Below are 24,712 nucleotides of genomic sequence, written 5' to 3'. Positions count from 1 at the left end.
ATTTAAATTAATTAATTATAATTTTCAAGAAATTTAATTTTCTATTAAAATCAAATTTAAACTTCGGATTTAAGGAAAGTTATAAATAAATATAATTACATAAATAGTTCTATATTAACTCTCAAAATTTAGTGGTTTTCATTTTTTTAATCAAAATCAAAATAAATTCAATTAAATGGTAATTGAATTAATTGCAATAATGGAGTCAAAATTAGAGAAAGTTTTTAAAACTTGCAACTTAATTGTTTTTTAATATTATTTTTAATTCAAAATTTGATATAACATGTAAACACAAATATTAATTTATTTTCTTCACAAATCATTTATATTTATTATTGATTTCTTAAATTTTTCATCATTACATTATCAAAATCAAATTATCAATACACTTATTAATTCATTCACATTACATTTTTAACATCAATGTATTAATTCGTCAAAATTACTTAATATCCAATCATTTATGTAAAAAATCTCCTTCTTGTACATACATTTAACACTTATACTACTAAAAATTCCTAATGTGTTTCACCTATAACGTAAGGCAGGGACTTAAGCTCTCCTAGAGCTCTTGTTTATAATTGGAATCTAAATATAAGTATCCCGGTTTATTTCGCTCCCTAATTCGCATTGAAGAACGTCTAACACGTAAAAACAATATGAAAGTGGAGGCAGGCGAGAATAAAAAAGCTACGGTTGTCTTGAAGCTTCTATTGCCTGTTTTGCTTTAATTTAAGTCTTAAATTCACACGCTCGATTTATATTCTCGATTTATATTCAAGTACATACAATCCAACTCATGCAATGTGCAACCCCTTTCTTTCGCCAGCATTGTATAATTCAATAAAGTCAGAGTCGCTGTCAGCAGGCAGTAAAGGAACGGCTTCTTGCCATGGCAGTAAACTTTCAGAAACAGATTCGAGACAATACCCTGGTAAGTCAGTATATATCTACATTTCCTTTAAGTAAATCTCTTGTATTTTCATTCTTTGAAAGCGAAGTTTATGTCTTACTGTCTCACAATGTTTTATCTTTGATTGATCTTACCACCCACATTAACTTGTAATTGTTTTTGCTATTAATTTGCAATTGTTTGTAATATGGTTGATGTGCGATAACCTGCCTTTAGCCATTTTAAGTTCCAATTCTTAAAGAATGCCGGCAACTTCCTTCACCATATTTCATTCATGCTAGGTCTGCCCCTTTACTCGTTTATAATTAATCTCAGGCATAGATGCGCTATATTCTTAATAAAACCTAGCGCCCAAGTAGCAGTCATGTTTTGGATTTCACAATATCAAACTTATTATCTGGAACATATGTCCCATTCTTAATATTTTAAACCTATGTGTTTTCCCCAAATTATTGGGTATACCTGATTTATGTCTGAAGTAACAATACCACAACCTAATTCATTTACAAATAGCATTCTATTAGTAAATCACACAATATCTACTGAGCTTTAAAGTAAATAAACAATAACACATATAATAATCTATGGCTACATTTCCAATAATTAACTATAACAGGAATTGGAAAGGCACACACATTAGGGCATCTAGAACAGTTGCCACAAGTAAGCCCAAGAGCATGATATAACACTTCTCACCCCTCAGCCTACAAGCGGCATGGACTCTTGCCTGCCCAACATGGGGTGGGGTACTTTGAAGGGGAACCTATATATGCTATTTTATTTGTGCCTTTGAAATCCTCCCAGTTGAAATAAGTTTTTTTTTTTTTTTGGTTTTGATGGAGGTCATCCACAAACAAGTTTTAGGTACCTGATACAGGCCCATGCGTGCGTGAAACTTCTTCGGCTAAGAGCCAAGGACTAAGGAGCATCCGTGCTACCAAATTCGCCCGGGGCACGATCCCGGCCTCATCCCTTATAATGTATTCGGACCTTGCACTCAGCAAGATATAAAAGAGAGAGAAGAGAACTTCATTTGAAAGGGGGATATATGGAGGAAGGAAGAGAGAATGGAGCAAAAAGAGGATTAACGGAGGAAGAAAGGAATGTGAAGAAGATAAGGAAATGACTCTTTCAAAGGGATGTGACCTTTTTGAAAGGTGGTAATTCTGAAAGGTTGTGACCGTTATGAAGAGGTTTGAAATTACCTCACATTGGAGGTCATAAAGGGGAGAGGATTATATTTGAGGGGAACATTCAAGGGAGGTCAATTTGAGGAATAATATATAATTCTCAAAGGCAACAATGAAAGTTGGTGACTCAATCCTTATAAAAGGTGATTACCCTTCCATCAATAAAGTATAAAGAGGATTCATTCCAAGCTAAGTTGCCGATTTGGATTTGGGTTCAGGTTCGAAGAACCGGTTTCCCAGTATGGCAAAATTTTGATCGTACCATAAACTTCTAATCATATCATCATGATCATACTATCATAGCACATCATATACTTCAATTTCAATACCAAAATATTAAAATGATGATACCAAGTTGAAGTATCATTTTTTCAACTTGCAACATTTGGAACTATATGCTAAGTTTCAATCATCTAAGAGATTCTTCTTCTTCTTCTTCTTCAATGGCATTAGTTGATTCAAAAATAGTGCCAAGGCCATTGTGATCAGTTGCACCAATATCATTATCTCTGTCCACGTCCTCCATTTCAGCAACTTCAAGCTGAGAAGTGGAAGTATCCAAGTCTGTATGCTTTGCATTTATATCCCACATCTTTGACTTCCCTTCTTTTTGTTTATTCTGCTTGTGTGAAAAGATATGCAACTATACTAAGGTCCCCACTCTTTTTCACTGCAACTAATTGTGCTGAACTGAGTGGATGAAAGAATATGTGCTCCAATTGCTTTATGATGCAGATGAATTAGCAACCTATGAAGACAAGACAAATTAAACAAGAAAAATTAAATTGTTAAAGTTATAAAATAACTAGCAATTGAAGACATAGTAAATTAAAATTATGAATAAAATTTACCTTTGATATAATTTTGATTGCAAGGGGCTGCAGCTCTCGGAATTGTTGGCTACAGAGTTGCCACCAACTGTGAGCATCCTTCCTAAATCAGTGACAAAGAGCATCATTGCTTATACCCGATGTTGCATGGGTACTCGTACCCCCACCCTTGGTACACATACTTACGTACCCAAGTACCAAGTACACGTATCCCAAGTACTGGGTACTTAGTGGAGAGTACCATAGCTGAGGACCTTGACTAAGATTTCTGATTTTTTTTCAGTTTTTTGTTTGCATATCAGATTGTTGTTTATCAAGCTTAATTCAATCCCTAATTTGTTCGAAACTTTGATACAATATCGATTAGCAATAAACTTTATCACTGTTCAAGTCAGAAGTTTATCATTTGCAACATGTCATTGTCATATGATTTCTGATCTTCTTGTTCATGTTTAAAGTGTGCCTTCTCTATTATGCATCTTAACATTCATCATATATTATTATTACAAATGTATAGAAAATCTGAAACTGAAAACAATACATCATGTTTGCAAACTTTATCACTGTTCTTGTTTTAAAAAACCATTGTCATGACTCATAATTTCAGATTTTCTATAAATATAAAAGTATAATTAGAAATAAAGTTTGACATAGCCAGGGTAAACTTTAAGAAACCCCCCTCTGGAAAAAGATATAAAATATTGGCGAATCTTTCATTATTTTGAAAAACCAAATTATTTTTATCGACGAATCTCTTAATTTTTTAATTTTAGATATTATTTACATTGGCGATTATATTGGAATCATAATTTTTGAGTAGAAAATATTTGCCAATCTCAATAATAATAGGAAGTCCACTAATCGTCATGGAATATTACAAATTAAAATTGAACATGTTTTATCTCATGAAAATTATGAGGATAATTACATTATATTTTAAATCAATAGTGAAAACTAAATATTGGTGATATATCCCTAAAGTAACTAATAATTATGATAATTATTGGTGAATTAATTTTAATTTCTTTGATGATATATAATATTTAGGTGTATCAAATCTAATCATGTATCGAATATTGTGGCGAATCTTTGAGTTTAAATTTTTTAATAAAATAAATTATCGAGCGATTTTAAATATTTTAGAACTAAATTTAACAAAAGTGTGGTGATTTAGGTTGCATTAAATCTTAAATCATTAGCCTAATTACTAGCAAAAAAATTCTAAAATTAGCCAATTTACTAATATTAGCCACTAAAAAATACCTTGGACATAGCCAAGTACCCCCATCCTCGTGCAAGCTTGCTTATACCTCTTACATTCACAAACTCAATGAATCCATATGTAATCAAATCTCACATATCATCATTAGAAAAGTCTAAGGAATGCTGCTTTGTTGCCACCAGACACTTCTAAATCTCTATATGGGGGAAGCCTTCTCAAGAAATAAAAAATATTGGTCGCTATAATATTTTGGTGTCAATGCATAGGCAAGCAGATGCAGTCATCTTGTTCCATTTTTTTGCAACAATTTCTTGAAGAAGACTCCCAGGGGTCTTGCTTTTTGTCATTTATCATTTTCTTTATCTTCTCAAGCATTGAGTTGATGCCATCGTACACCTCTCCAATGCAAGGCCTATGCATGTTGTGTAGTGAAGCGAGCCCATAATGAGCTCAGTGAAATAAAGAAGATACTCTACATGTTCCCACCACGAGCCATCCACTATCCTTTGCCTAATTTTTATTGCCCTCTAGTTTTGCTTTGCCTCCATATAGACCAATTATTGCTGATCACCATATTGCAAAGTGCCACTTTCACAAGTCACTCAAGACGATTAAGTTTGATGTAAAACATGTCTCAACAACCTATAATAGAAATTAAAAGAAAAAATACAATTAAGTAGCAGCAAACTTCAAAAAAGAATACACATTACACAACCAAATTATGAAAATCACAAAATGTAAAATAGTAATTTTAAATTTTTTAAAATTAAATTACTACTCTAAGTTCAAGTTTACTTACCTGTAATAACTCCAAATTTGAGAATAATTTGAAAATTCCTTGAGATGTGGTGGTATATGATGAACATCTGGATCTCTTTGGCCTTTGCATATGCCTATCTTATCCACTCGATTTTATTCCCAATCTTATGTAGCATAAGATTGAGTGAGTTGATAAACAACAATAAGAAAAAGAAAGAAAATTGCAGAAAGGATGCAAGAGATTATCCTGGGAAAACCCTTCTACTTTAAAGGAAAAACCTTACCACACTAGAAATATACTCTTTAGTTAATAATAAAAATATTGAAGTACAATGCTTTCACTTGATGCAATGTATACAAAGTAATAAAAAATATATAAAGAATTGAGAGATTCTTCACATCACAACTGAAAGTCTCTTCAATTTCCAGATTACAAGACTTCATATTTCCAAACGCATGACTCTTCACATGACACGTCTCTTCATATAATATTATCTTAAATATTATCATAAATATCTTCTCCAGATGTAAATGTATTATCATAATTTCAACATATATCAAAATCAGAGATAAAGATCTCAATCACAACTACAATCTTCAATGCTTCCTCTTAGCAAGAAAGAGATCTTTAGTATGGCAAACACACACAGCTGCAACCAAAGAAGTCAACGATAAATTCTCATCACGTAGATTCTCCTAAAAACATGTTACCTCAGCATAACATAATTCATCATAGTAGCATAAAGTTAAGCAAGGGCTTTCACACATAATTCTTATGGAGTCACACAACATGACTTCCACCATGCCTCATCATAGAGGGTGGAACAAGGGCTTTCACCTCAAATTTCTCTCTGAGAAGAATGCATGCCTTATCGCAGAGGGTGGAACAAGGGCTTTCACCTCGAACTTCTCTCATAGAGAACTCATTAACAGGGAATTGCACCTTGAACTTCTCTCACAGAGAAGAACTCATTAACAAGAGATTGCATCTAGAATTTTCTCTCATAGAGAAGAACTCATTAGCAACATGTATAGGAATCATTGAGATTCTTTCTCAACAAAGACTCCCTCTTAGCAATGACAACTTTGATCACCACAATAAGATAGCTGATGTAGCCTCCCTCTGAAATTGAACATCTCCCTTTGACTATGTATCCTCAAGGCAACATCCTCATCTCATTGCTTCTTGTTGCACCCTTGAACCAAGAGAGAGATTAATAACTCATAAAATCAACTATAATGGAGATCAAAGTTAAAAGCTTACACTATTCACAGAGATATAATAAGAATTCAAGACAGAATACTTATCTCTTTCCATGTGACAACCATAAAAGAGAACCAACAACTGAAACCAGAATAACCCACCCACACAATGGTTAAACAAAAAAGATATGTATTGCTTGAACAGTCAGCCAAGAGTAACACTATACTATGAACACACAATGATCATACACCCGATCATTAATCAGAATGTTTGAAGCAAATACATCAATTAGCAGATACGGTGATGTCTGTAGCAAACACCATGATTACTGTTCTAGATAGGATAAAGTAACAGTACTTTACACTCGAGTAATCACCACCCACAAAACTCTGCCAACGCTAGACACCACCAAGAAAGACCATCGGGAAGGTAGACCAAACGGCACCACATGATGCACAGTAAATACTCGACAGATTTACATCCCATGCCATTCCATGTTCCATCAAACATAAAGAGCCACACGGTCACAATCATAATCAAACTTTTTGCAAGATGCAATAATTCCGATGATACACGCTTGAAGACACTTACTACTGATTATGCATAAGTTTTCAGTATCATATTTCATGTGAGTTTTTCTGACGCTGTATGCTTACAGTAGAAAAATTATTGACAAACCACATACTTTAGAAGTCAATACGAAGATCTGACCTGAATTTGCAGAATATTAATTTCTTTAATTACATTCACAAGCTGGACTCAGATAGCCTTCTTTTGTTGTAACTTGATAAGGGAACACTCAGCAACAATACGTTACAGAATAACGACAGTATTTTCTGAGTGGTATTAAATTGTTCTTTCCATAAACCTAAAATATCAGTCCATAACCAGAAGCAATGACATGCAGATATGAATATTTCAGGCATGCTTAAACGCCTCCTAACAGAAGATTCCCAACAGTATTTATTCCAACTTATTCACTCTTAAATAATGATTTTAGTATCCAGACATACTGTCAAACAGTTAGCTTGCAGATGTAAAGAATTGTTTCTTCTGAGTTTCAGACTTGGTATATAGCTGGTATGATTTACCATAACCAGGACATACAAAATATGCACACGTCTAAACAGGGAAAGAACAGAAACATGCAACCAAAACTGAAACTGTTCATGAAATTCAATGACATAACAGATTACAATTCTTCCATAAAACATTTAGTTTCAGATCTGACCTGTGACCTTACTGCCCCAAATTGGATAAGTGTTGGTTCAGAGCAGATTATGCATGATTTTTGTTGAATGTTCTGGGCTCTATCCCATAGAATGCACTTATCATTTGCAAACTTTTCCACAAGTACCAATCACCAATCATAAATGAAGAGCCACGACACCAAATTGATACCAAGAAACGATAATCTTAATCCAATGCTTTCAGCTCAGAATATTTCCTATATCAATCATGTCATACAAAATTCCCAAACTGAGGAATATCTTTACACTCTTCCACAGCAGCCAATTTTCACAACCAATTCCCTCATAATGCTGCATAAATCTCTTCTGTCTTCCCTCAGCCTGAACCAGCAATAACAATAAGACAAGGCTACGATAAACTCTTCGTTCTCCTTAATAATTCACGGTGACGTTACATATATCACCATTATGAATAAAACATATAACATGGGAACACGATGATATGGATGCCGGTTTTTCATAAGAAGGAGCCACCGAATCCATGATGAGGTGGAAGGAGAAGGATGCCATGTCATTGAGGGCAAATAAAAAATATAAAGTACATAACTTGCGACCAAGATGGAATAAAAGCAACTCAAGAACATGCTGGAATAAGTAACTCATGAACATGCTGCAAGAAGCTACTCACAAACACAAACAGCAAGAATAAATTACTTACAGGGCAAAATACTGAAAAGGCATCACACAGAATAAGGAGGACAAGGCGGAGAATAAGATAAAGGTAGACATCGAACAGGAACCATTATGAGATTTGCAACAGATACATGAGCTAGTGAAAAGAGACTTCCTTAATTGCTGTTATCTAACTTGGCTCTTGATACCAAGTTAATGTTTTGCCCAGAAAATAGAGGATGAACAACAATAAGAAAAGTAGAACAAAATTGCAGAAAGGATGCAAGAGATTATCCTGGGAAAACCCTTCCACTTGAAGGGAAAAACCCAGCCACACCAGAAAAATATTCTTTTATTGATAATCAAAATATTCAAGTACAATGCTTTCACTTGATGCGATGTATAGAAAGTAATCACACATATATAAAGAATTGAGGGACTCTTCACATCACAACCGAAGTCTCTTGAATTTTGAAATTATAAGATTCTTCATATTTCCAAATGCATGAGTCTTCGCATGACACGTCTCTTCATATAACATTATCTCAAATATTATCATAAATATCTTCTCCAACTCTAAATATATATAATCTCAATTTCAACATATATAAAAATCAGAGATAAATATCTCTATCGCAGCTACAATCTTCAACAAAGGGCAGAGATGAAAATATTAGCAATAAATTATCCATCTTTTAGTTGTACCTCACAATCAACAGATTTCAAAAACATTACCCCTAAATAAAGGACATCACTATGACATTGATCTAGGGACTATTTCTTATCTTTCCACCCATTTGGAATGATCAATACCCCCGTTTCAATCCATGAATCCTTTAGGGGCTTCAGTGCTTCCTCAATCCCCTTGACCTCTCTTTCGAACAAGTTGTTGCATATCTTCTCATAAGAGGGGCTCTTATACCCTCTTGGAGCTTCATTGACAGTTTTCAACATCTTCTTCTAGTATGAGGAGTGAATGACATTGAAAAGAAATCCATTTGCACATATCCATCTTGCTATAGCTTGATTGGCAATGGCCTGACTCTCATTTTGAGATGGAAGTTTCCAAGGGTCCCATCTTGTTGGGTGGAATGGGTACTTGAGTTTCAATTTCAAGCTCAACTGCTGTCATATAATAGGGGTGGTCTTCTATCACAAAATTTGAAGATGGAGGCTGCATTCCCTTTGATATTTTTAGTGGGCATATTTATCTACGTGCTTCTCTCTCTCTCTCTCTCTCTCTCTCCACACTCCATGAAATATTTAAATATTGTTTTGTTTGATACAGAAGAATATTTTTTTCAGGGCAATTTCTTAATTCCCTTCCAATGAATCCACACAAACGGCCTACCACCCGATAATATAAACTATTTCTTTCTACATCACCAATCCCAACATTTCCAATGAAATGCATCATCTCTTGGAAGGAGTCTTATAATATCAATATACTTCCATAAAGGAGAATCAAAATATGGATCTATTCTTTTTTGTTTATTATTGCCTATGGAGAGGTGGAAGCCATTGTAGTTTGTATGACAATTTTTTTTATACACATTCAAAATAAAACAAGAGAATGGAAAAGAAAAATAGGTAGATCTTATGGACAATTAAAGAGAAATGGAAAAAATTGTAAAATTTAAACAAAAACTAAATAAAATGATTTTCTTTTACCTTTTTCACCCGATAGAAGCTTGCAAAGGAGTAGGAATGAAGCATGAACACTTGAACAAGCCTAAGAAATCAATCTTCCAACTTTCTGTTGCTGAACCAAACTTTTGGTTAACTACCTATTCCCTCCATCTCAAGAGAAAACAATCTATTTGCACACCAAATGAGATATAAAAGTTAAAACCCAAAATTAGTCACTGTAAAAGCACTTTTTAAGGTTCTAAATGTTAATTTTTTATTTTAATTTTGAAAAAAAACCAAGTTGCTTGTCACTTTGCTACTTGGGTCTGTGCATTGCCCACCCAAGTTTGGTGTAGTTTGGCCTGGTTTTGAATTGGGTCTGATCAGATCAAACAGTATACCTTGGGAACAAATCCTGTCTAGACCTACAAGCAGACCGATTCCAGACCTAGACCTGGTTCAAACTGGACTAGGTTTTGGTTTGAACTAGACCACGGCCAAGGTGCAATATAGCTGAACCATACTTCTTAGATTCCAAGCGTTGAAGGGGACTCATCACTCATGACTCACCTATACTTCAAGGCATCCATCAAGGAAGATCAAAACATTGAGCAATAATACTCATCCAAGAGAGAAGTGATCAACATCCAAAGGGATAAAGTCAGCAGATTTGATATTTACAAGGTACTTGGGCAAGATTTAGGGAAGCTTGAGAATGGGACATTATGATTGGTTTGAGAGCATTGATCTTGCCAGCCTATAGGGTAAAGATAAAATGGTGGATAACAAGATTTAGAGGACAGTCATAAGGATGTTTAAATAGACACGAGAGTGTTGTAAGTGCTCTACAAATTAAAGTTAAAAGTGGACGATTGGATCAAATTTAAAAGACATTTAAAGACATTGGAGAGCATATGGAGAAAGATTCACAAAAATGAAATGCACTCTAAAATAGCTAGGAAGATCAAAAACTGTGACAGGTTTAGAAAAACATTGCTAAGTGAAGTATACAATAAACAAAGGTGAAGAAGAGGATTGTTCGATGTGACATACTCATTTGAATGTCATGTTCATTTTAATTATGATATCAGTGACAGGGAAAGATAGCAGCTTGTATGAGTATGAAGACAGTCATGTCCTCATTCATAAAAAGTAAGGCCATATAATATATGGAAGAGACAAACGTTGTGGAGTCAAAGTATGAAGAATTGTTGAATTACATCTTTAGGGTATAAAGGATACTCAAGGCAGGAATCTAAACTAATTGCCTCCATTGTGTGCTATGGTGGGCCTTGCTGCACTTTTAGCTGTAGTAGTGAAGTTGTTGCTAACTGTCATAAGATTTTTTGAAGTATATGGATCTTTTTATGCACGCTGAAGTTATAAGACAAGCGCACAAATTCAAGAGTTAGGAACTGATTTAAAAGAGGGTCACGAGGAAATCAAAAGGTCCTTCATAAGCAGACCCTAGAAGCATATAAGAGCAGATCTAGAGCAGTCCTAGAGTAGAGATATATGAAGAGCATTTTGAGTGTGTTTTGAAGCATATTGAAGCAGATGTGTGGGACATATTGAGCAAATGCTTGAACCATATTAGAGACATTTTATGGCACATGAGCATATGGGAGCAGTAAGACGGGGTATACTCACTTTCTCCCTCTAAATGGCTTACAAACAAGAAGATAGGGCAAAGCCTACTTTTTGGCTCTAAATGGTTTATGAGTAGTAAGTTGGGTTAGGTCCTTTCCAACTCTAAATGGCTTAAAAGAAACAAGATAGGGTTTGGCCCACTTTTTGGCACAAAATGGCTTATGAATAACAAGATGAGATTAGGCCCACTTTCTTGCACAAAATAGATCATGAGTAGAAAGGTGGAGTAGGTCGACTTTCAGGCTCAAAATGGTTTATGAGTAGAAACATGGGGTTAGGTCCACTTTTTGGCTTGAAATTGATTATGAGTAGAAAGGTGGGGTTAGGCTCACTTTCTAGGTTAGACACATTTTTTGTTTCAGGGATAGATAGGGGATATTTTAGGCATCCCTTACAACGAATAGCCATCCCTAAATGTCAGGGGATGTTTTCTGTAGTTTTTTGAAACAAGAGACGGCTAGGGGACATTTCCTTTTCGTCCACTTTCCTCAAAACGTTTTGTGGACGAGAATGAGTCCCCTAGGGACAAGAAACATGCCCCTTTGTAACATAGAAAAAACCAGTAAAAACTCAAAAATAGGAACATTGTTTTATAAAACCCAAAATAATTTTTAATTGACAAAAAGTATTACACCCTTCTAGAATTTGTAAGGGAAAAAATTATAAACTCATGTAAAATTTTACAAGGGGAAAAAATTATGGAAAGCTAACAAATTGCATAAGGCACGAGTTTTGAGGTGATCAATCCTTAGGCAAACATTTGCAAGTTCAAAGTCACATAAATCTGAGGTTGCAACAGGTTGTTAGAGCTTGAAAAAACAACAGTGATAACAAAACTACGAAATGGATAAATCCTAGCCATGGGTTGGAATTGCATATGCATATCAAAAACACAAAACCTAGATTGTAGGAAAAATGAGCCTTGTTGTGCACAAAACAATCACAGAAGGGCATTGCGGGCTTGAAAAGAGCTTAAAAAAGGACTTGAAAACCAGACGTCAACAAGGACAAATGCAACGTGGGGAAAAACATGGGTCGTGCATGAACAAGAATGCACATGGGTCAAAAATGCTGTTGAAAAAGTATAGAAAACATGAACAAAAAAGCCATGGAACAAGAGCATATAAAGACAAAAAAACACGAACATACAAAATAGTAGTCACTTGGCTCAAAAAGAATAAAAGAAGTCACGATTCTTCAAAAAGAACCTAGCCAAAATCTATATGAGGAGGTTGCATCACAAAAAAAATAGGGCCAAAAAAAGACGAAAAATGATGTCAAAATTGCACAAAATGTGACATGAACAAGGAAGAACAAGAAAAGCTCCGTTGTTTGGGAAAGTAGACTCAAAGAAGTCATTAACTTTTGTAAAAATGTCGATGCCCAAAAAAACATTTGAGTTTCACAAAAAAGACCTCACAAATTTTTACTAAAAATTTCATCCAAATGCAAGAGGCTATGATTTTTCTTTAAAATTTGCCAAATTCTCAAAAACCCCATTGATTAGTTTTGACACCATGTTACAATCAATCAAAGATATATTAAATAGAGGAGACAAAAGTGTTGATGTATAGCATCAGTTGAAGTAATATTGTATACTTGAAATCATGATATAATGAATTCTGTTTATTAACTAGTGAAAAATATATACATATATACACCTATATATATACATATATGTTAATATATATATGTCTTGAAGATTATCGGGGCTTTGTATCTGCCACCGATTACAAAGTAACATGTTATATATATTGCCAATTGCAAATGACATACATTATGTGATGATCGATAAACATATGTTATATTTAAAATAATAGTTAGTCATGCCTATGTAGAGGCATGACCCTACGTGACCTTTGGTCACATAGAGTCATGTCTCTACAGAGAGACGTGACTCTTTATGTTTGCATATATGTGCCAAGAGATCACTGGGATTAATATCAATCTAAGGCATACAAATCCTAGCGATCTACTTCTCTTCTTGGCAGGTTATTACGATTAATATCATTGATACTCCATTGGTGAACAATACTGAAGATTACTGGACAGCGATTGAATCTGAAGATTATATTAACTGACATACAAAGACACAGGTTTGCATCATTCCTTCTACAGTCTAAGATATCAAGGATAGTTGCAATTGTTCCATTATGATATAATAGTTTTCTCTCTATCAGAGATCCTTAGAACTAACATGGTATCAGAGCCATTCTGATAAGAGACTCTATTATTTGGAATTAAATCTAAAATCTCAGATTTATAAAACTTAAATTAAATCCTCAAAATCAAAATGATTAATCACGTAAGATTAGATGAGAGACTTGAGAGAGCATCAAACTTTTCATCATGGAAAATTTGAGTCATGATTATATTACGAGAAATGGAATTATAAGAGTACATAGAATCAAACAAATCCATGCCTGAAAATGATCTAGATAAAACGACATGGAAAAGACACAACAACAAGGCCATAAAATTTTTCATAGGTATTGGGTCTTGCTCAGTTCACCTAAATTCAGGGATTACTCTCCAACTCAAAAATGTTTTATATGTACCTGGTGTAAAAAGGAATTTAGTCCCTATTTCTGGTCTTGTTGATCAAGGATTCAGAGTCACCTTTCAAGAGGACAGAGTTCTGTCTTGGCCAAAGAACTCTAATATCAAGAAAGCTATTTCTATTGGATATAGAGACATAAGTCTATATAAACTTTGTAATAATCAAAATTTAGCCTTAAGTCATGAAACTTCAAATTCTACCAAAATTTGGCATAGGAGACTAGGTCATGTTCACTATCACGCATTATCATCTATAGGAAACATTGTAAAAGGATTATCTAGTCTCAAAACTGATCACTCAAGCATTTGCAAAGGATGTGCCCTAGGCAAAAACACTAAGCAATCATTTCCTGAAAGTGTTCACAAATCAAAATCTATTCTTGAACTTATCCACACTGACCTTTGTGGTTCTATGTTTGTACCTTCCCTAAATGGGTATCTCTTTTATGTAATTTTTATTGATGACCACTCTAGAAGAACTTGGATCTACTTCCTAAAACAGAAGGAATCAATTGAAGTATTATCGAAATTCAAGGAATTCAAAGCTCTAGTTGAAAACCAGTCAGGACAGAAAATAAAAATACTAAGGTCAGACAATGGAGGTGAATACATTTTTGAAATTTTCAAAGATTTTTGCATTACAGTTGGGATTAAGAGGGAGTTTTTTGTACCATATAATCCTCAACAGAATGGAGTTGCAGAACGTAAAAATAGATCAATTGCTGAATCATCTAGAGCAATGATGCATGATCAAAACCTACATACTTCCTTTTGGGTTGAAGCATCTTACATTGCAGTTTACATTCAAAACAAATGTCCACACTCAGTATTAGAGAACACTGCTCCTGAAGAAGTATTTATGAGTATCAAACCAGATCTAAGTCACCTGAGAATATTTGGGTGTCCTGTTTATATTCACATTACTAAAGAGAAAAGAAGAACACTAGAACCCTCTGGAAAGAAGGGGATTCTCATTGGATACGGTGAAACAACGAAAGGCTATAGGGTTTTTGTTCCGCGTCAAAGAACAATTGAGATTAGTAGAGATGTGAAATTTGAGGAAGATATCACCTTCAATCTTTCGAAAAACAGTGATGAATCACTTACAGAACCTGTCACTAAAATAGATGAAAATTGCTCAGTAGAAATTGAGAGGGCGAATGATATTGAACCTTGTTCTACCACTACATCAAATCCTAAGGATACTGAAAATGTTAACAATAAAAAGAGGCCACTTTGGGCTAGGAAAATGATAGAAGAGAATCATGTTGAACCAAATGAAGTAATTCGAGAAAGTAAAACAATAAGAAACCAATCATGTTATGTAGCATTATTAACTAAACTTATAAAAACAAAACCTTCAAATGTTGAAGAAGCCTTATCAGAAAAACCTTGGAAAGAAGCAATGATTGAAGAATATAATTCTGTACTAAAAAATGATGTATGGGATGTTGTGCCCAGACCTAAAAACAAATCAGTTGTTTCTTCTATGTGGCTGTTCAAAATCAAGCACGCACCTGACGACAGCATTGAAAAGTACAAAGCCAGATTTGTAGCACGAGGTTTTTCACAAAAAGAAGGTATTGATTATGAAGAAACATTTGCTTCAGTTGATAGATACACTTCAGTTAGAACTATCTTAGTTATCGTAGCATCCAAATGATAGAAAGTTCATCAAATGGATGTTAAAACAACATTCTAAAATGGTAAAATTGAAGAAGTTTATACTGAGAAACCAAAAGGGTTCTATGCTCATGATAGAAAATCTCACGTGTGTAAGTTAAAGAAAGCATCGTATGGTCTTAAACAGGCTTCTAGAGTGTGGTATGAAAGAATAGACAACTATCTAACAAAGTTAGGGTATTCTAAAAATGAAGCTGATCCTAACTTATACTTCAAGATAGATGGTGATGACATGATTATTCTTGTATTATATGTTGATGAATTGTTGATAACAGGTGAAGAATATTTATAAAGAAGTGCAGACAAGAACTAACGATAGAGTTTGATATGAGAGATCTAGGTCTTCTCCACTACTTCCTAGGACTGGAAGTCTAGCAAAAGGGTACTACATTTTTCCAAACCAGGGAAAATGTATTGTTGATATTTTGACAAAATTTGGAATGATGGAATGTAAACCAACTACTACTATGGAAGTCAACCTAGACAAGCTTAAGGATAATATGATCAAATCTAAATCTATGGATCCTACTTACTACAGATAAATTATTGGATCCTTAATGTATTTAGTGAATACTTGCCCTGACATATGTTATGCTACTAACACCTTACGCTAGTTTATGTGTGCACCGAAGAAGATACATCTACATGCAGCTAAATACATCTTGAGATATCTAAAAGGCACTATTGGCATGGGAATCAGGTATGATCAAGTAGACATCAATCTTCATGGATATTCAGATTCTGATTGGGCAGGAAGCTCTACTAAACGTAAGAGTACTTCTAGATGTTGCTTCATTCTTGGATCTGGAATGATTTCTTGGTTCAACAGAAAAAATCCCACAGTTGCATTAAGTTCTACTGAAGCTGCCTTTTCTTTGGGAGCCAGAGAAGCTGAATGGTTACAAAAGTTGCTAGTTGATTTGTTCAAAAGGCCTTTGAAGCCCACTGTGATTCATTGTGACTATTAGAGTTGTATCAAGCTTTCAGCTAATCCAGTTTTCCACAATCGTTCTAAGCATATTGAAATTCCTTACCACTACATTAGAGATATGGTGGATCGAGGTGTTATCAAATTGGAGTACATCAGTACTAATGAGCAAACAACGGTTATCTTTACCAAGCCTCTTGCTAAAATGAAGTTGGAATAGTTCAGAGGAGAACTTGGTATGATTAAATTGTAATATTGGATATTGAATTTAAAATTTCAATTTATGCGTGTTTATGCTTCTACGATTGTTTAGTTGCATCAGATATGTAATGAAAGGTGATGGTTTTTCATAGACATATATTCAGAAGGTAATCCTTTGTAAGATGACGATCTTGCAAATGATAGTCTTGTTATCATGACGTTTGTTCTGGTTATTCTGGAAGTCATTGATAACAAATGCATTATGATTACTCTAGATATTGTTTCAGACAATTAGAGACCATAATATATGTTATGATAGTGTTCATAGCATGGTGATTTAAATTATTTGACAAGTCACTATTTTAGAGTGTTAAAGTAAGAGAATGTGTTATGTACAGATTTTTTTTTTTGTACTCAGGTATCTATTAAGGAGTTTTATTTCTTCTCCCTTGCTCCCTTGTTAAGAGGGAGTGTTGATGTATAGCATCAGTTGAAGTAATATTGTATACTTGAAATCATGATTTAATGAATTCTGTTTATTAACTAGTGAAATATATATATATATGTGTGTGTGTGTGTGTGTGTGTGTGTGTGTGTGTCTTTAAATATTCACAAGATAAACTTCATGTCTATTAGGCTTATGTCTTGAAGATTATCGGGGCTTTGTATTTGCCACCGATTACAAAGTAACATGTTATATATATTGCCGATTGCAAATGGCATACATTATGTGATGATCGGTAAACATTTGTTATGTTTAAAATAATAGTTAGTCATGCCTACGTAGAGGCATGACCCTAAGTGACCTTTGGTCATGTAGAGTCATGTCTCTATGGAAACGTGACTCTTCATGCTTGTATATATGTGCCGAGAGATCGCTGGGATTAATATCAATCTAAGGCATACAAGTCCCAGTGATCTACTTCTCTTCTCTATAGGTTATTACGATTAATATCATTGATACTCCATTAGTGAACAATACTGAAGATTACTGGACAACAACTGAATTTGAAGATTATATTAACTGACATACAAAGGCACAGGTTTGCATCATTCCTTCTACAGTCTAAGATATCAAGTAAGGATAGTTGCAATTGTTCCATTATGATATAATAGTTTTCTCTCTGTCGGAGATCCTTAAAACTAACAAAAAACTCTTTACTAACATTTACAAAGATGATGTTTCTAAAAGAAACAATTGTGAACTAAAGATGAAAATAGAAACTACCTATGCGACTAAGATGGCTATTAAAAAAATATTACATTATTTTAATAATATACGGAGGGAGGAAGAGAGAATGGGGCAAAAGGAATAATGGGAGCATTAATGGAAGAAGAATGGAATGGGAGAAAAGAAGGAAGTGACTCTTTAAAAGCATCAACAATGATGAAGGGTTGTGAAACCTTTTGAAGGGTGGTAATTGTGAAAGGTTGTGACCATTATGAAGAGGTTTGACTCTCCCTCATATTGGAGGATATAAAGAAGAGAAGATTTCATTTGAGGATATACATGGGAGACCAATTTGGGGAATAATATATTATTCTTAAATATAACAATGAAAAGTGATGACTCAATCCTTACCAAAGGTGGCGAGCCTTCAACCAATAAAGCATAAAGGAAGATTCATTCCAAGCATTGAAGGGGACTCATCAATCATCACTCATCCATACCTCTAATAAAGTATTTAATATTAATGGTCATTTATATATTTTAGATATTTAGCCTTTTAGGTAAGTATTAGTTTTAGTTAGTTTCTAAAGAATATGGAAACTTGTTGTCAACCTTTTAGAAAGTTTCTATTCTTTTGAGTTATTCTTTAAATAAGGAGACTTTGTCTCTATATTGTAATTAATCTTTTATAAATATACATTTTTGTAACATGGTATCATAGCTCAAGATGTTTTCTTCAATTTTTTTAATAAATAACTGAAGCTCTTTCTACTTGGAATTTTTCTAGATGTTCCAAATTTTTATGGAAGTCAAGTATTGGTTCGAGAGTTTTGGTGTTTGCAGGTTTTTTATTACGGTATTTTGACAAAATTGTGGATTTCCTGTTTTTCATATGCTATTGTTTATTGGATTTTTGTGATAAGTTTTATTTACAAATGTGTTTTGGTGCATACAAGCTTTTGTTTTAGTTAGGATTTTAGAGATTTTTTTATAAAAAATCAAAGGTTAGGTTTGGAAAAGAGTTTTTACAATTTTTAAAAAAAATGAAGTATTATAGTTGCTGTACATTTGTCTTGGGATTTGTGTTAGCTCTTCGTTGAAGGTTTTTTTATTGATTTATTGATAGAAAATCAGAATTTTGTAAAGCTTGAGTTTGCCTCAATTGTGCATAGGAAAATGAGAGGGATGACGTCTTTGACCTACATAATGTTGGAGGGAAAGTAACGGTTCAACAATTGGAATTACAATACCTGGAAGTAGATGATGCTTTTGATTTTTGAGTATTGGTGCTTGGACCAACTTGTTTTGGGTAACTCTATTCGTTCCTCAATAGTGGGCAATGACCAAGACAAGTTTGATGAATGTGACTGAGAAGCGATTATGTTGTTGAAGTTATTTGTTACTGATGAGATGCTTCCAGAAGTGCCACTTGGCAAGTTTTTAGTGGAGATTTGGGTGCACCTGAAAAGTCTCCATGAAACATCCGATAAAAGTCGAGCTTTCTTTTTGAAGAATATTTTGTTTTCTCTTGTAATGGATGAGAAAATGTCTTTGGAGGTGCATCTTACTAAGATTAAGGATATCCACAATCAACTAGACGCTATTGGTCGCAAGACGAAAGCCATGCTCCTACGAACACTTTGTTGAAATGCTCAACCTTACCTCCACTAATGTTGACTTGAAATTTGATATGTTATGCAATAAGCTATTGCAACAAGATAGGTGGAGGCAACAGTTTGGTAGTACTAGGGATGTGGTCAGTATGTAACAAACACTTTCTGCCATAGATAAAGGCATGTTTACTGAGTAGAAAGGACAACACTCCTATGAGGATGGTTCAAAGAAGAAGATCATTTGTCACTATTGTGGGAAGCTTGGTAATATTTTGAGGTTATGTAGAAAGTGGTTGGCTGATTAGAAGACCAACCAAGGAGAGTCTCAGCAGTAGGCTCATGCGGTAGAACAGTTTGAGGAGAAGAAGGAATCAATGTTTTACACATTTTGATTTGAAAGTTTTTGGGTAGTCAGTAGAATGACCATTAAGGGAGCGTAGCAAAGTATTTAATATTAATGGCCATTTAAATATTTAGACATCTAGATATTCTAGATATTTAGCCTTTTAAGCAAGTTATAGTTTTAGTTAGTTTCTAAATAGTATGGAAACTTTCTTGTTGTCAACCTTCTAGGAAGTTTCCATTTTTTTGAGTTATTCTCTATATAAGGAGACTTTGTCTCCATATTGTAATTAATCTTTTATGAATATACATTTTTGTAATAACCTCAAGGCATTAATCAAGGAAGATGTTAAATTCTAGGATCGTTTCGACAAATGTAGAATCATAGCCATTGTTATTGATGATGTCCAAATTTAGATTTGGATCTCATATTAATATAGGAGGAGACATGTCTCTATGGTGTAATCATCATTTAAATAATATTATATTAACATGAATAATAATAATATGTATAACAATATATATATATATATATATATATATATATATATATATATATATATATATATTATACTATAATATATATGTATTATATACAATAATATATATAATTAACATGGATAAGTATACATAGGAAATGATGATAACCAATAACAATAATGTATATCAGATCAAATCAATCCGACTGAAGCTACAACTTTAACACTCCCTCTTAGTTAGGGATTGATATAGAACACATTATGTTCTCAAGTATATGAAGAGATATCATCTCACCTTTTATAACACACAATTGAAGCAAATTCCAAAACTTCAATAAAAGCTTAAACTCCACCTTAAGTGAGGTCTATAATAGTAACTATGTCATGGTGTCCGACAAGATCCGGCCTGAAGAACCATAACAAGTTGGTTAACAAGTTGGTTATCATGGTGTCTGGCAAATTCCAGCCCAAAGAACCATGATGAGTTGATTATCATAGTGTTCGGCAAAATCCGGCCCAAAGAACCATGATAACAGGTCTACCATTTAGAAGATTGCCACCTTACAATGGTTACCTTTTGTTTGTTTGTTATCATGACTTCCAACACTCTGGGACAACAATTTAATGAAGTCTGTCATGATAACATGTTTACCATTTATAAGATCGTCATCTTATAATGATTACCTTTTGTTTATAGATGTCAATGAAAGATTGTCACCTTTCATTACATATCATATGTGAAATACTAACCACCATGAACCTAGTTAGAGGGTGGTACAAAGGCTTTCACCTTAATTTTTTCTCACAGAGAAGAATGCATTACAAGGAGTTTCACTTAGAACTTCTTCTCATAGAGAAGATATCATTCACAAAGGATTGCACCTCAAAATTCTCCCTCTGAACATTGATCTTGTGAAGTCAAGGCTCTCTTCCCCCAAGGATTCTTGTCAAACTCACTCTAAATCTGATATCAATATTCCGATTTTCTAGTGATAAGTCAATACTTCTTCATGATGCACTCAAGAATAGGCCCATCAAAATCATGCAGTCACACATGTATTTCTAGACTCCCTTTGAGTATCAATCTTCTAAGTTCTTACGTTTCCATCGAAGAAGTGTCATACTCCCTCTCAATGTAGAAGGCTACTCATAATCTCAATCATCAAAGATATTTGCTTTACAAACCTCACTTTATCCTACTTGAATAATGAATTCTAGATCATAGTTTCTTTAGAGCTGCTGCCATGAGATTGAGTCTGCACAATATGCCTAATGTACCATTCTTCTTTTCTTGCAAGATCATCTTTAGATACAAAGGAAAAGATCAAAGAAAATAACTCTTATAGTGTGTATAGAATTACAAATAAGAGAGAGATACAATGAGTAGATAAATGTAAAAGATGAGAATATTTATCTATACATGAGGGTCCAATGATATTTGAGAATGTAGCATTGCTTTTCTAAAGATGGTTCAAGTGGGAATGAAGCATTGTTTATTATCCCTCCCACAATGTAAAATTTTAAAATTTCCACATACTTAATCAATTTGAACCATCAAATGGTGTAGTTTAATAACTTTAAAAAGAACATCGCTTCTACCTGTAGATGAATATCCATAAATATATTTTTATTCAATTTGCTCTGGATGGTCCTTGTGTTCTTGCTCGGGTTCTATACCCATTGCCAACAATAAGAATTACCATCCAACATCTTAATCTTCCCCAATAACTTTGAAAAATTAAAGCATCCTCCTCAAACTTCTTGAATCTTTCCTTACCATGATCCATATCCTTGCCCTTTGACAATTCTTCTTTGCGCTCTTAACAATCCGTAATGCCACTCATTAATTCAATGGTATTTATTTCACCACTTACATTAATTTCTTTAGTGGGATGATTAACTTCTTCTTCTTCAACTTTTCCCATTTCCAACAAGTATCCAGTGCAATAATTTCTCATCTTTCCTTGATATTTGGTGATGCCCATATAATTTCTCTTTTCTCCTGAAGAATATTAAACTTAGGAGCCTCAACTTATTTTTATATTTTCTATAGATCTCAGTATTCAATTGTCCCCCTTTCTTCAAGATAGAAGCATATCTTATTCAATGTGGTGATTATATAATAGGAATTGTGCAAAGGCAAGCCAACAAATTTGCTCAAAAAAAGGTAGTCAAATTAAGCATCATTAAAATTAATTTCTAGACATTATACTCTTAGTTTCATAAGATATTTTCTGGCACACTAGAAGACAGTCTCTTGCAAACTTTGGTAAGAAGCATGTATCTGTCCATCCATAGTGACTAAAGTGGAACTAATTTTGTTATTATATTCCTCCATACGTGGGTGTTTCGGAAGAAGACCTCTCACCATATTCTGCAGCATGTGTGATGACTCCTCCAACCAATTCTCTCGGGACTCAATGAGACTCATTGACTACATTCTATCACACTACTCCCCTTTCCAATTTCTCTACAAGATTGCCTCAAATGAAATGTTCGTCTCCCTCTTTTTCCTGTAAGAACATTCTTAGAAAAGATCAAGGCACATGGATTTTATAGAATGTTGAGATTAATCAAGATTTTAGTAATTTAACTCATTACATAACATAAATACTTATAACATAAATATTTTAAAAAATAACATTATACTTAATTTTATATGATGAATAGAATTTCAAATATAACTATACCTTTCATACTCTCATATTGGTAGAAACATAACCCCTTTTAAAACTTATAGTTAGAAATCAATCAATATCGTAGGAATTTCACAATATAGTCTTGTAAATAAAAAAAAATAAAAAAAAAAAAATATTTATATACTCCATCATTTGACAAATAAATTAGTTATACTAATTCATATATCAAACTATTCATTAAACAAAGTATATAGATTTATACTAGTTCACCATAAAAATAATAACAATAATACAAATGCTAATTTATAGTAGTGAGGTGTACCTCTTCTTGTGTGGTGGTGGGACACACTCATATGTGTTGCCTTGTACATATTCTACCTGTTCGATGACAATCACATATCATTCATTCACCCTTTGGTCATTTCATAATCTAACCTTATTGGTACTTTTACTCCATCCCACGTGGAAGGCCACCCTTTTATATATATGAATGTAATTTCTTGCATATACTTTATGATTCTTGTGAACCGATCCAAGTCAGAGTATAACTACCACCATCTACGTGGCTAATCGCCCAATAATACCTATGGGCTGTTACAATCTATCGATAATATAACAACAGAGGGATGTGTAAATTGTTAAGCTCTTTACGGTTCCTTACATAAGCTCAGTTCCTCATTTGTATAGTGTTGACGGCTCCAAAAAATTGAATATGCAATCATAATATTTCAGAATATACACCTCATAATTCTTCCAAGATAAGTCACCAAATTTCCATGGGTGCTCGATGCAGACTTTATCCCTATGTAACTTTGTTCTTATTCCCTTTACACAAGGTCTATTATCTTGATTATGTGGACGAGGTAATTCATTTGGTTTAGCACTAAACCTCTTAAAATTACCCCTTGCGATTCTTCCTATCCTAAGTAGTGTTAAAGATGCTAAGAAGGTTCGGTGTGCATGCGTTTTACTTGGTCTTCTCGTTCTGCTTGACCTCGGATTATAAATATTCCTTCTTATAAAGAATCATCTGTCCAAATACATTTGATGTCTTCGCATATACTTTAGGATTCTAGGCCCACATGAGATGGTAATCAACTATGGCCACATGCACTGTTGTCTACCCGTTGCGGTCAACAAATCGATCATCACTGAGACGATACCATGTTAATTTTTCTTGATCACATCGTTCATTTACCACGAATCTCCTTTGGTGTAGTACACTGTCTTTTGAGTCCCATAATTATCTTAATGGAATTGGTTCCATTTTCACCTATTGGTTTCGAATGGTGACATATGATATTTCATATAGGTGGCCTCTCTTTAGTAACTTAATGATGTCGTCCATACTTTCTTTGAGTCACCGATGAATTTGAAATCATTGCTGCCTTAACCTAGGAAGTCAAAACTCTAGAAACGACCGTCTTGAGTCTACATAGTCCATCCCAAGTGCATTTCTACCTTAGACAAAGCATCTACCCACTCATTGATAACTTTCTTGTCCTCTTTGGCCTTGCTTATGTAATTCTCAAATTCCTTTCTATACACTAGACGTGTTTCGACATATTTGACATCTGCAGGCTCCATGCCATAAAACAAGGGAATGAAACGCCTTTGGGTTTTAACGTCTCTGTAATTTCCCAGAGACAACACCATGATTCAACATAGTGATTAGAATAAAATGGGAATGTGAATAACTACTTCCTTAATAGCCTACTTCAATTTTGTATCAATGCGTTCACCCTTATATTTTCGTTTATCATCTAGACAAAATTGAATGCCTGCAACACTGAGCAATTGGAACATGCAATACACCTGATTATTTTTTCTTGTGGAAC

General features: G+C 33.8%; 1 protein-coding gene across 3 annotated transcripts in view; it reads left to right on the top strand.

Moving 5' to 3' along the window:
• The first annotated feature begins 625 nt into the window (after nucleotides 1-625).
• The window catches only part of TPR5 (Tetratricopeptide repeat (TPR)-like superfamily protein), a 173,814-nt gene continuing 149,727 nt past the window's right edge, over nucleotides 626-24,712 (top strand). Inside the window, exon 1 of one of the 3 annotated variants that reach the window (XM_089803107.1) lies at nucleotides 626-934. In XM_089803107.1, the coding sequence (XP_089659233.1) occupies nucleotides 893-934 (42 nt within the window). In that variant the 5' untranslated portion in view covers nucleotides 626-892. The remainder of the gene's footprint in view (nucleotides 935-24,712) is intronic. The other 2 variants (XM_089803108.1, XM_089803109.1) reach the window with 2 other exon arrangements.

The sequence above is a fragment of the Cupressus sempervirens genome, chromosome 10 (genome assembly GCF_028749045.1).
Source record: "Cupressus sempervirens isolate cs-2001-9-10 chromosome 10, ASM2874904v1, whole genome shotgun sequence".
NCBI classification, from domain to species: domain Eukaryota; kingdom Viridiplantae; phylum Streptophyta; class Pinopsida; order Cupressales; family Cupressaceae; genus Cupressus; species Cupressus sempervirens.
This window is presented reverse-complemented; position numbering and strand designations above follow the sequence as displayed.